We start from the raw sequence: 13,654 nt of genomic DNA, 5'->3' as shown, positions 1-13,654 counted from the left end.
CAGCCAGTATATGGGGGTGGGGGGCCAGGCGCTCACAGCCATGGTATGGGGGTTCAGGTGCTCCCAGCCAGGGCACGGGGAGCCAGGCGCTCACAGCCAGGGAGCCAAGTGCTCACAGCCAGGGTACGGGGAGCCAGGCACTCACAGCCAGGGTATGGGGGGCCAGGTGCTCCCAGCCAGGGCACGGGGAACCAGGCGCTCACAGCCAGGGTATGGGGGTTCAGGTGCTCCCAGCCAGGGTACGGGGAGCCAGGTGCTCACAGCCAGGATATGGGGGTGGGGGGCCAGGCGCTCACAGCCAGGGTATGGGGGGCCATGTGTTCCCTGACAGGGCATAGGGAGGCCAAGCACTCCCAGCCAGGGCATGGGGTCCTGGTGCACACAGTGTCATGTCACAAGCAAGCCAGTGCTCCCATCCAGAGCATGGGGGTTCAGATGCTCCCAGCCAGGGCACGGGGTACCAGGCGCTCAGTGTCATGTCGCAGCTTCATGGGCAAACCAGCACTCACAGCTTCGTGTCCCACGCTTCTGCCAGTCCAGGGACATCTCTTCACACGCAGAAGCTGTGCGTGTTCTTACACCCACCATAACCCTTGTCCTCCTAAACAGTTAGCCAAGGATTTGAAGTCTTTGGCAGTTCTGGTACCTCCTTAAGATGGTTGAACTATCCAGAGCCCTGCCTTGCAATGGGGATTTGTTCCCTGACCCCAACCTGTGTCAGTGCAGACCTGAGTCAAATACTTTGTTTTAGGTTTCCCCCTGCCACCTAAGTTTTAGAGAGGTCTGGTTGGCATTGAACCTAGGAGTTGTGCTGGCAGGCCCCACTCTGGAGGTTCAAATCAACCAGCTGCTCGTTGGGAGAAAGATGGGCACTGTCCTCCTGCGTGATTTACGGCCTCAGCAAACCTGCTGGAGGCTCAGCCCTGATTCAGTTCCAACTCCACGACAGTGAGCTGAGTTTTTATATCATCACCTTTTGTTTTCAGTGTCTTTTCTAAATCTGATCTTGGCTTTCAAGATTGGAAGCAATACATACAAACTTAAAAGCTAGAATGGCATCAGCAAATTATATGCTGGATCAGCGTATGAAGTACACATTACTGTTGATAAGATGTAACCTTCCCAGAAAATCCAGCCAATCAGTAACTGTGGTTCATCACAACTCGAATACCTCATATGATGCCATATGTTTGTGCTCATCCAAGAAGTCAACAGGGACTGCTGGTGAATTCCTCAGAGCCCCATATACTGGGCAGCCTCCAAAGTCTAGCAAATTAACTTGACTCTGGCTTGTGGCAGGTGCCCCATGTGTCAGACAATCTCCCTGAGCATCTCAGTGGCCAATGTTGTCAGTAAATTGCCAGGCCTTTCTTCCTAAGCTCCTGTGTCTAGATGAAAAGTCCAGCCACTCTCTTAGCAGGTGAGTGAGTTACCTTTTTTGCACTTAGAGATCATTCTAACATCCCTGATCTCATTAAGTCGTCTGCACATGTGCTAGCCAGCGTGACGGGAGACCAGCAGACTGTCGGCTGGGATTCACATGTCCTCAGGCTCCCTGTCTGCTCTGACTGCGCCAAAGTAACTGAGGCCCTTGACCCCTTATTCTAAGTGGGTGAAGGCTGCCAATATGGTCCGGGCTCCTCAAAGGGATCATAAAGTTGGTTTATGACCTCTGGTCCCTGTGCCCAGGACAGCCCACAGGTCTTGGCTCTGTCCCCGGCAGCAAGATCTGGTGACCTGTGTCCATAATGACCACATCCAAGGAAACTGGGGTGCAGTCCTGCCCTACCATGGCACATGGACTTGCTCCTTGATGGTGAGCAAGGTGAACAAACCACAGGACAACATAAGTTTTCTTGAAGTCGTCTAATGCAGGCCTGGTGTGATGTGTCACCTGTACTGAGCGCATGCCACCTGCAACCATAGCCAGTTTACATGCATGCATCTCCGTGTGGCTGAGACTTCTTTCTCAGATTATGGAGGTGCCCCCTCGGGGTCACAGAATCAGATGCCTCCCTCTGTCCTGCCACCTTCCCCATCTGTCCTGGGATAAGACATATAGGGGACCACTGTGGCTCACTCAGCCAGAAACCCATCCCACTCAGATACAGCTCACATCCTGAAAATAAGGCCCAAGGAAGCTGGGAGCCTGGCAGGATGAATTTCCAAGTGGCACCGAGGATTCACAGGGGATTCAGGTGATAAAGGAAGTATATATACACTTGGGGTTGTACACCTAACACCCCTGAGATGTCTCATAAGAATGGGCTGTTTCTCTAGTTCTGAAAAATCAATCAGTCATTGAAAAGGTGTAGTTCCGTTCTGAAATGTAGGGGGTCACCATGAGTTGAGGTCACCTCCAGGGCAACTAGATCCTTTCTTTTTTTTTTACAATAAGGGCTAGAGAGACACTAAGACATGCTCCTTGTTGTTGTTGTTGTTTGTTAGTTGTTGTTGTGTGCCCTTGAGTCTAAACCAACTTATAGGTGAGCATCCAGCAGGTTTGCAGAGGCGGTAAATTGCACAGGAGGAGATTGCCCGTCTTCCTCTCATGGACCAGCTGATAGATTCGAACCGCGTGCCTTTGGATTGGCAGCACAACTCCTTCCCACTGAGCCACCAACACTTCTAGATATCTCTACACAATTGCTAAGTTAACCTCTTTGAAAGTAAGGACCTCCCTGCTTTCTCCAGCAGGGACATATTCAAGAAGAGGAGTTACATTTTATTTGGCTAAGCGTGTTCCCAGGGCAGTTACCACTCTCAGACGTGGGCATATTCTTCCCAAATGGAAACCCACTCCGTCGGTGAGATGCTGGTGGAGTTTCACTATTTCAGGGTCACTGCTTTCAATTAGAAGATCCGAGCTCTGCTGGCTACCCTGGTGGATGAAACGACCATGGCTGGCATATAGACACTTTCAAATCAAATGCTCCCAGGGTTTGACCTTGTGTGGCGGCCAGAGCTGTGACTTGGGGGAATCACTGAGGACATGCCAAGGCAGGTCATTTCTCTTCCTTTCCCAGGCTTACCTGGCAGGTATGATTTAAGCGCACTTCCCCGGGAGGGCAAAGCTACCTGCCAAGTGTGGGTCAGAAAGAAACTAAAATTCTGAGTCCATGCCAAGAATCTCCAGTGTAGAGCTCAGTCATCTGTAAGCGCAGGATTTGAGACTTGAAGCTATACTATAGGAGTTGGAGGTAGAAGTTGATGGGTCCTTTGAGACAATTCTATATGAAACAGAATAAATTCTGACCTGCACCAACCTCATAGTTGGTGCTATGGGAGAGCCCGTTTCTGCAGCCACTCTGTGAGACCGTCTCTTTGAGGGTCTTCCTCTCTTCATTGATCCTCTGATTTGCTAACGTGATGTCCTTCTCCAAGTTCTGGCCCTGCCTGACAGCATGCCCACATTTCCAAGCTGTCTAGCTGTAATTCTTCCAAGACAAATTGGTTTGGGTTTTGGTTGTTGTTATGTGCCGTAGAGTCACTTGTGACTCATAGTGACTGTATACAACAGCTCAAACTCTGCTCTATCCTGAGCGAACCTGTTGTCTCCGACACACCTACCCCCACTACCCCAGTCACTGAGTCAGTCCATCTCATCCGGGGTCTTCCTCTCCTGTGCTGTCCCTCCACCCTCCCAAACATGTCCCTCTCTAAGAACTGGGTAGTCGGTCACATTACGTTCCAAACACTGTCTTTCAAAGGCATCAGTTCTACTTTGATCTTAACTTTGATTATTCACTGTCCAGCCTTTGCGTGCACATTGCATATGAAGTGATTGAGAAGATCACGTCTTGGGTCAAGGACACTTTAATCCTCAAAGTGATGCCTTTGCTCTTGAACCGTAAAGAGATCCTTTGAAGCACTTGTGCCCAGTGGGGTCTGTTGTTCGATTTCTGTCTGACCTGCCGTTGTCTGCAGCTGCCCTGAATCCGCGTAGGCTTGTAGGGACGCCGTGTGACAGAACAGAGTTGCCCTAGAATCATCTTTCCTGCTGTGATCATCTGCCCCTGCAGCTACTGGCTGGGTTTGAACTGCCAGCCTTTCTGCTAAACCTCTTAGTGCTTACATGTTGCACGCCCAGGGCACCTTGCATTTGCATGCCCAGCAAACCAGACGTGCTCTTGCCGAATGGACTCCAGCTCAGAGCCACCCTCCCTCGGGTTTCTGAGGCTGTAAATCTCGTAGGAAGAAATTGCTCTCTCTTCCCCCCCCCCCATAGCAGCTGGTGGATTTGAACCACTAGACATGCACAGCCTTTTGGTTTGCTGCACAACATGCTATAGGTTATGCCACCCGGGCTTCTGCTGCAAACGACTGACTCCAGCCCACAAAGCCCCGTGGAACGGTTTTCCTCAGTCACTTCAGACCATTCCAAGTTGGAATCATCCAGATGCAACCTTGAGAACAACAGCAAATGACTGACCTCAGCCAACATATACACGCTTGTGCGTGAGCATGGGTTCAGTCAGTGTTGCCACATGAAGTCCTTGCATCTCGCAGCCCCCCAGCCTCAAGGGAGCTTTCGATCTTCTGGAAAAACCATTGCAGTCCTGCAGACACAGCAGACGTAATGAGGTAGTAGTGTTGGGGCTGGCTGTCCTGAACGAAACTTCACTTCAGTTCTGAACTGGCTGGTTTACATAAACGTGTTTATTCCATGTAAAGTGATAAGTCTTTTTAAATCAGAAGCATCATTTATTGTTTTCATGTGTGATTTCAGTGATCATTTTCAGAACAAACTGGTTTTCCAACCAATTACTTAAATACAATGTCAAGAAAACAAAGATTCTTACCACTGGACTGATAGGCAACATTATGATGGTTGGAGAGAAGATTGAAACTGTCAAAAGCTTCATCTTACTTGGACCCAGAGTTAACACCTTGGTACCAGCAATCAGGAAATAAGGAGACACACTGCACTGGGAAAGTCTATGGTTAGGGACTTCTCCAAATTATTGAGGAGCAATGATATCAGTTTGAGTTCTAAGGGGCATCTGATTCAGGCCACGTTTCCAGTCATTTGTTACGCATCTGAAAGCTGGATAATAAATAAGGATGACAGAAGAAGAATTGGCACTTTTGAGCTGTGGTGTTGGAGAAGAGCACTGAACATCCCATGAATGACCAAGAGAACTAACAGATATGTTTTGGAGAGGGAGCAGGCAGGGTGCTTTCTGGAGGCAACGATAATGAAGCTTTGCCTCACACACCTCAGTTATGTTGCTAGGAGGGGCTCTTCCTTGGAGAGAGATATGGTGCTTGGAAGGGTGGAGGGTTGGCGAAGGAGAAGATGACCTTCAACCAGGTGGATTGATACAGTGACCACTGCAATGGGCTCCTATGTCAGGAAGTGTGAGGATGGTGCAGGATGGGAGAAGGTTCAGAGGGTCACTCTGAGTCCTCCTCAGCTCAACAGCACCTAACAACTACTACTCATACACAGTTTGTTTTATGACACTAACCACAGTCAACTTGACGGCACCTCACAACAACATCACAGAACTCACATTGAACCCTTCTCTTCCTCCCGTCTGATTCGCATTTCCAATGGTCCTTCTCTCCTCCCCCTTCCTGCCCTCTGCCCTTTGCCTCTCTGCACACACTGCTGTTTGCATCTGGTATGGTTGATTATTCTCAGGCGTGAGTTCCTCCTGAGTGTTCTTGTTCATCTGTCAGCCTGTTTGTGATTTGGCTGAAAAGTTAAGTTATAGAGGTGAGTTTAGTTCCAGGCTCAAAGGGTCCCCGTTTCAGAGGTTCCACGAACCTGTCAGACCACCAAGCCTGGCCACTTAGATGATTTTGAATCTTGTTCTTCACTTTTTTCCTGCTCTGTCCAGGTCCTGCTGTGACCCATTTTAGAGTAGTCACCAGTTTTAACTGAACACCGTCTAAAGTTTCTGGGACTGTGATGGTTAAGATTCGTGTAATCCATCAGGCCTTTGTGCTAATTGCTTCAATGCATACTCTTCCTCTTTGTTCCGGATAAGGAGAGACCAGGAACTCAGATGGAACATGGCCATAATTCTTAACTCTGAGCCCAGGAAGCATTCCTGGGAGGAGGTAGGGAACCCATCTGAATCTGTGTGTCCCTTTGAAATGTGGAGTTTAAGATGCCTCCGTCCTCTTCTGAGTCACATTTCCTGTCTCTGGCAGTGGGACTCTTTATTCCTCGGCTCTGTGACAATAAAGTCTGGGAGAGTTATTTTGTAAGGACACCTTAATAGAATAACCCAGAGAACAGTAAGCTGCTTCAGGTATTGGTTAGGAGCCTCAGGTAGTGGTTAGGAGCTTTGGTTGCCTAGTGTCAAGAAGCTGCACTGCAATCCTGAAGGCACATGGTTCCAATCCACCAGCCACTCCATGGAAAGATGGTCAGTGTCCTCCCATGTGATTAATTACCTCCGAAAACCTACCAGAGGGTCAGCTATGGGTCCGTTCCAACTCAACGATACGCAACAACAAGGGTATGGTAGAAGAGAGCCTTGTACAATGTTCCTGTTGAGTCCAAGGTAAGTAGAGCAATGAATGCTATTGTCAGAACTGACCCATAGCTGACCCTCCAGCGGATTTTCAGAGGGCTGTTAATCAAACAGGAAGAGATTGCTCATTCTTCTCCTGCAGAGCAGCTGGGGGCCTCGAACCGCATGCCTTCGGGATTGCAGTACAGTGAGTGGAATTAATGCTCCTCATTATGTTCAAATTGGCAAGTGTTTTGTTAGATACATAGCCCAGCTGCTGCCTTCGATTTGATCCTCTATCAAGTTTTCAAGACTGTAAATCGGCAGTCTTGCATCAAGAGTGTATTCGTTTGTTGCCGTTGTTGGAAAGGATGAGTCTTGTTCTTCCTTGTTCTCCAGCTCTGTCCAGGACCTGCTGTGATCCGTTTTAGAGGAGGCAGCAGGGCACCATCTAGTGCTTCTGATCTCAGCACTGTGATGATTGACACTCGTGTGATCCCTCAGGCCTTTGCTCTCATTGCTTCTATGCATTTTGTGATGGATTTTCAGAAACACTAAGCCATCAGGAGCAGGAAAGAGGAGGCCTCTGTGTGTCCCATGAAGTAGTATTCTTTGTGTCTTTACCTGAATGCTATTAAACGGACAGAGCAGATAAGCAATAAAACAGAGCCACCGAGTGAGTGAGTGATGTGTGATTTTAGCTCCGGTGAGGTGGTCTGCATGCACTTAGGCTGCCAGCCCAATGGTGGTGCCTCTTAGAGATTCTGTCCACCTACAACTCCAAGAGAGAGAGGTGAGGAACCTCCTTCCACGGGATTGCAGCCTCAGAATTCTGAGTGAGGGTCAGGTAGGAGTTGGAACCAGCTGGACAGCAGTGAGTCTGAGTTCTGCCTGGGGCTCAGAATGGTTCACAAGACTATAATGCAAATCGGAATGTAGTGGTTATGTGCCGTCGAGTCACCTGGGACTCATAGCGACCCTATTTACAACAGCCCTCAACCGTGCTCTCTCCTGTGCCAATCTCACTGCCTCTGACATGGGGGTGCTCTTTTAGTTACTCCCCCTAAAAGCGTTCCTGCAGACTGTTAATGCTGAAGCCAGTTTAGCACTCGTTTTAGCATTTTGTTTATTATGTTTTTTTTTGGCTGGGTTATTTTTTCCCCCTGAGAAATAATTCAAGATTTATTATCCACTTATTAAAATCTGGTTTTGAATATTAAAACCTCTGTGTACAAAATGGAAAAGTCCCTCATAAAAGGTTAGGGGAGAATGTCTTAATCTCAGTATTGTTTGTTTGTTTTTTAAATTAGAGATTCTTTTGGAAAGTGCCGATCCTTGACCACCCTTGTCTTTGTTGACAGTCACAAGATTGAGAGGCCCATCTCCCTGAGAAGGGCCGTGGATGAGCCGATGGCATCGAGTCAGGCCCTTGGCCCACATCCCGTGACAGCCGAACCAAGGCAGTGACACCGCTCTGATTTCAAAAGACAACTGCCCCCTTGTTTGATTTTCTCCCCACATTTTATTGTGGTTCTGATGAAAGTTTTCAGGATTACATTTTTTTTTTATTAATGCCAGATTCTCCCCAGGTGCCCTAAAGGAAAAAAAAATAGCCATAATTACCCTGCAGGTTCAGAGAGAGGGTTTTCTTAAGTGACCAAGTCACGTTTTAGAACTTTCCTGGGTGTTTTGGGTTTTTTAAAATGCTCTTTAGAGTTCCTCAGTTAATTGTACTTGGACCATGGCCTTGGACTAGTGCTGGTTCGTGAAGAAGATAAACATGCAGAAGCTTTTATACCAACTTGATTATAATATCTGCTGAATCTAATAATTTTATTTTATCATTTTTTGTGTGTATCATCAAATCAGATCTGACTGATACAGGAGGAGATTGCCCCTCCTTCTCCAGCAAAGCATCTGGTGGATTTGAACCATGTACCTCTGGGATTACAGTGCAGCTTCTTGCCACTAGGCTACCAGAGCTCCCTTGAATCTAATAATTTTAAAAATTATAGATAAAAATACTTAACCTATTTGTATCTATCATTTGATAGATAAAATGATAGATAAAAATGTGGGCTTATATGTATAGTCTTATCTTTCGAGTAATACACATATTTAGGGAGCTCCGGTGGCCTGGTAGTAAGGAGCTACGCTGCCCACCTACACGTACGTGGTTTGAATCCACCAGTTGCTTCTTGGGAGAAAGATGGGCAGTTTCTCTTGTGTGATTTATTACCTTTGAAAGCCAGCTGGTGAGTCAGCTGTGAGTTGGTTTTGACACCATAGTGCCTAACAGTACACTTTTACTGCATGCAAATGTTATTTCTAGTCTTCGGTAGAATATTTGTAAATTTAACACAAACTTAGGCTGGTCCTTTACTGGGGGAGTCTGAGCAGCACTCTCTGGAAGGAGGTGTGTGTGTTGGGTGCACAAGGAGGACATGGCACCCCCCACCCCAGCAGAGCCCTGACCCGGCTCCCCGAGCAACCCAACCTCCAGACTGACCCAGCCTCTCTTGGCAGGTATTCCTTCGTGAGTCCCTGGAGCAGACGTTGGAGAAGCGGCGTGAGGAGGAGGTGAGCCGGGCTGCCATGCTGATCCGGGCACACATCCTGGGCTACATGGCACGGTAAGAGTCCCACTCTCACCCCAGGGGCAGCCCCCCAACATATGTCTCCCATGTGAGCCATGTGCACTGTGTACAAAACAGAGCGAGGTCACAAGAGGGCCAGGCCAGGGGACTTGCCAGCAACACCATGGCCTGGGGTAGAAAAGGGGCACGTTCCTTCTTGGCATTTGACCTGGAGTAGGTATCAGGGGACGAGAGGACTGCCTTGTTTAAACACACACACGCGCGCATGCTCGCACACACACGTCATCTGACCTGGAGCAGGCATTGGGGACAAGAGCACTGACTTGTTTACACACATACACACACCTCCCATCTGACCTGGAGCAGGCAGGCATTAGGGGACGTGCTGCCTTGTTTACACACACACACACACACAGACACACACACTCTCACACGACATCTGACCTGGGGCAGGGCATCAGGGGACAAGAGCACACACACACTCGCGCACACACACAGACACTCACGACATCTGACCTGGGGCAGGCATTAGGGGACGTACTGCCTTGTTTACACACACACACACACACACACACACACACACACACGACAGCTGACCTGGGGCAGGGCATCAGGGGACGAGAGCACACACACACACACACACACACACACACGGCATCTAACCTGGGGCAGGCATTAGGGGCGTGTTGCCTTGTTTACACACACACACACACACACACACACACACACACACGGCAGGGGACACGAGCGCTGCCCTGTTTACACACCCCTCCACTCCCTGGCGGGTATGGAAGCCGCAGGCTGCCAGCATGTCCTCTCATTATCTCATGGGGTCAGCGGAGGCCCAGTCTGCTTGCAGCATCGCATGGTGTCACCTGTGCTGAACAGAAGGCCCTGCAGCCTCACCGAAGCCCAGCTCTCCTGCAGTCCTGCAGTTTGGTTTGGGGGTGTTTTGTTTTCCATGGAAGAAGAGGCCCCACCCTGGCAGTCGCTGTCAGTTCAGTTCTAACTCACAGCACCCCCATGTGCATCAGAGCCAAGGAGTGCTCTGTTGGGTTTCTGATGCTGGTTTTCCAGAAGTAGGTCACCAGGCCTCTCTGCTGAGGCACCGCTGGGTAGCCCTACCCTTTCAGTTAGCAGCCGCATGTATTAACCTCTGCACCAGTCAGGGGCCATGCGTGGGCAGGAGACAATGTGCAATCTTTTTTTGGTCCTGTTTACAGGCCGTCTTCCTGCCAAGACAATTGAAAGCAGGCATTAGGGAGTTGTGTATTTATGTAGCCAAAATAATGCTCAGGGCTGCGCTGTTTGGGATCATTGTTCTGTTTGTGTTGCTTTGTTTTTTTGACTGAAAGGCCCTTCTTGTCGTCTGTCTCTGTAATGAGCGAGAGAGAATAGGGGTATCAGTGAGAAGGGGGTCCCAAGTCTCTTGGTTTTGCAGCATTTGGGGGATGCTCCCTGGAATTGCTGGGAGCTGCGTTACCTCAGCAGTCACTTTGTGTTGACCCATATCTGTTGCGCATTTTTCAGAAAGCAGTACCGGAAGGTCCTTTGCTGCGTGGTGGTGATACAGAAGCATTTGCGAGCCTTCCTTCTGAGGAGGAAATACTTGCACCTGAGAAAAGCGGCCATCGTCTTCCAGAAGCAACTCAGGGGTCAGATCGCCCGGAAAGCCTACAGACGGCTGCTGGCCGAGAAGCAGGAGCAGGAAGAGAAGAGGAAGCGGGAGGAAGAGGAGCAGCGGGCACGGGAGGAAGCAGAGAGGTACCGTTGGCTTGGGGCTCGCTCGAGACCCAAGGACACTCCGTCCACACGTCAGGAATTCCTAGCTCGTCCCTTTGAACCCAGACTCTTGGGGTCTGATTTTTGTTGTGACTGTGGAGTCGGAACTGACCCATAGCTGCGCCCCTAGGTGGTCTTCAGAGGCAGAACATCACACAGGAGAAGATGGCCCGTCTATCCTGCGGAGCTGCTGGTGGATTCGAACCACCTGCCTTTGTGTTGGCAGCACAGCTCCTTACCACTCAGTCACTTTTGACTCACCACGAAGGCAAAATTTCTTAGCATTGTGACAGCTCAGCTATGTGTATGTATGTTCATGCACCAAACGGACAAGATGCCAAAAAAGAGGCTAGAACCTCCAGGCTTTTAAAATGGTCTGCAGAAAAGAGTGTTTGTAAAAATGAAATGAATTCTAGCTTTATACTAAGAAGCTGTTGGTTCTCACTTTCTTTTCTCTTTGTTTCCAGAGAGAGGGAGCGAGCGAGGAGGGAAGCCGAGCTGCGGGCCCAGCAGGTGAACGTGCTTTGATTACCTGGCTGCTTGTTCGTCCGTTTCCTTCACGTGTCCTGGGGTTATGCAAACTGTTAACACACCCAAATAATAACCAACAGGTTGAGGGTTCAGGTTCACCTAGAGGCACATTGGAAGAAAGGCCTGGCTCTCTCTTTCTGGGAAATTGGCCCCTGCAGGCCCTGGGGTGCCCAGTTCCACCCTGACACACCTAATTGTCTCCCTGAGTCAGAATTGCCTCTATGACAGTTGAGTCCTGGTTCAAATATTTGGGCTTCTAGGATGCAAAACTAAAACTCAAGAGGAAGGTAGCAAAGGAAGAGCTTTTGAAGAGATGTTGGAATGTTAGGACACGACTTCTGACCCTTTACGGTTGATTTCTCGGGAGGCTGAAACTTAGTGAATCTCTGAAATTGTTTCTCTAAACCCATGTAAAAGCTTGTTCTCACAGCTCTTTGTTTGCCATGTAAAGTCCCTAAGTGGTGCAAAGAGGTGACTGCTAACCTCGAAGTTGGTGGTTCTAATTCACCTCCAGTTCTGTGAGAGAAAAGCCTGCTAGCCTTTCTGTACAAGATCACAGCCAAGAACCCCCCTAAGGGCACAGTTCTCTTGTGAAGCCTGCAGATCCCTGGGGTCAGGGTTGCATCGCAAGCCACTGGTCCACTCTGGTGTCATTGCAGTGAAGGGTGTTTGCTGGGGTCTGGGAAGCCCCCCTCAGCTCCCGCTCGCCCTGTGTCCAGGAGGAAGAGGCCAGGCGGCAGCAGGAGCTAGCCACCCTGCAGCAGCGCCAGAGGGAAGCCGAGCTGGCGCGGGAGGTGGAGAAGCAGAAAGAGAACAGGCAGGTGGAAGCCATCCTGCGCCTGGAGCGTGAGATCGAGGACCTGCAGCGCCGGAAGGAGCAGCAGGAGCAGGCGCTGACCGAGGCCTCGCTGCAGAGGCTGCAGCAGCTGCGGGATGACGAGCTCCGGAGGCTGGAGGACGAGGCGTGCAGGGCGGCCCAGGACTTTCTTGAGTCCCTCAACTTCCACGAGATTGACGAGTGCGTGCGGGACATCGAGCGCTCGCTGTCGGGGGGCAGCGAGGGCCTGGAGCCCGCGGGCAGGGACAAGCCCAGCTTCAACTTCAGCCAGCCCTACCCGGAGGAGGAGGTGGACGAGGGCTTCGAGGCGGACGACGACGCCTTCAAGGACTCGCCCAACCCCAGCGAGCACGGCCACTCGGACCAGAGGACCAGCGGCATCCGCACGAGCGACGACTCCTCCGAGGAGGACCCCTACATGAACGACACGGTGGTGCCCACCAGCCCCGACGCCGACACCACCGTGCTGGCCGCCCCCGTGGGCCCGGACGCCGGCAGCCTGCACACCTCGTCCAGCGGGGAGTCTGCCTACTGCATGCCCCAGACCCCCGGCCACCTGCCCTCGCCCGACGGCGACTACGACTATGACCAGGACGACTACGAGGACGGTGCCATCACCTCCGGCAGCAGCGTCACCTTCTCCAACTCGTGCAGCAGCCAGTGGTCCCCAGACTACCGGTGCTCGGTGGGCACCTACAACAGCTCGGGGGCGTACCGCTTTAGCTCCGAAGGGGCGCAATCCTCGGTGAGTACCGCCACCATCCCAGCCTGTGGCCACCCCGCCTCCGGCCACAGAGTAGAGCTGCTCCCAGAGGGTTGGTTTTGGCTGGAATCTTTGCAGACACAAAGCACTCGGCAGCTCTATAGAGAACAGACTTAGCAGTCAGCTCCCCTAGAAAGATCACAGACTAGGGACCCCCTTCTGGGGCAGAGGCACTCTGTCTCGTAAGGTTGCCACGAGTCAGAATTGATTCAGAAGCAGGTCACCAAGGTTTCCTCCATGGAGACAGCGGCTAACCACTTTGTCTCCCATGGATGTGGGAATTGTCCGTGGCCCACACCCCATAGAATCAGCCTCTGCGCCGGGTCCCACCCCAAGATCACACAGACATTTCCAAACCAGCCTCACAGATAAGCTTGAATGTCTCTCTTCCCTGCAGCACTTGTGTTAGTAAGTAACTTTGATGTCCCTTTTTGTGGATGAACTGTCCTTAATATTAAGATGCCTTATTGCTGGCAAGTGAGAGCTGACTCAGAGCTGGCCCTCCAGTGGGTTTTGGGAGGCTGTAAGTTGCACAAGAGAAGATTGTCCATCCCCCTGTGAAGGTGCTGATGGATTCAGACGTTTATAGAGATGGCCTAGGGGACTCCCTCACTAGAGCTTCAGGAGATGGTGCTTGAGGATGTGTGTGTGTGTGTGTGTGTGTCTCTCTCTCTCT

General features: G+C 50.6%; 1 protein-coding gene across 1 annotated transcript in view; it reads left to right on the top strand.

Annotated features, from left to right (window-relative positions):
• Positions 1 to 13,654, top strand: part of MYO10 (myosin X) — a 225,616-nt gene that overhangs the window by 175,286 nt on the left and 36,676 nt on the right. The window contains exons 21-24 of the mRNA XM_006895013.1: positions 8,994 to 9,100; positions 10,595 to 10,828; positions 11,320 to 11,359; positions 12,097 to 12,960. Coding sequence (XP_006895075.1) covers positions 8,994 to 9,100; positions 10,595 to 10,828; positions 11,320 to 11,359; positions 12,097 to 12,960 — 1,245 coding nt within the window. The remainder of the gene's footprint in view (positions 1 to 8,993; positions 9,101 to 10,594; positions 10,829 to 11,319; positions 11,360 to 12,096; positions 12,961 to 13,654) is intronic.

Source organism: Elephantulus edwardii, unplaced genomic scaffold, assembly GCF_000299155.1.
Source record: "Elephantulus edwardii isolate Elephantulus edwardi_28Jun2011 unplaced genomic scaffold, EleEdw1.0 scaffold00153, whole genome shotgun sequence".
Taxonomy (NCBI): domain Eukaryota; kingdom Metazoa; phylum Chordata; class Mammalia; order Macroscelidea; family Macroscelididae; genus Elephantulus; species Elephantulus edwardii.
The sequence above is the reverse complement of the archived record's forward strand: the minus strand, read 5'-3'. Positions and strand labels throughout refer to the sequence as shown.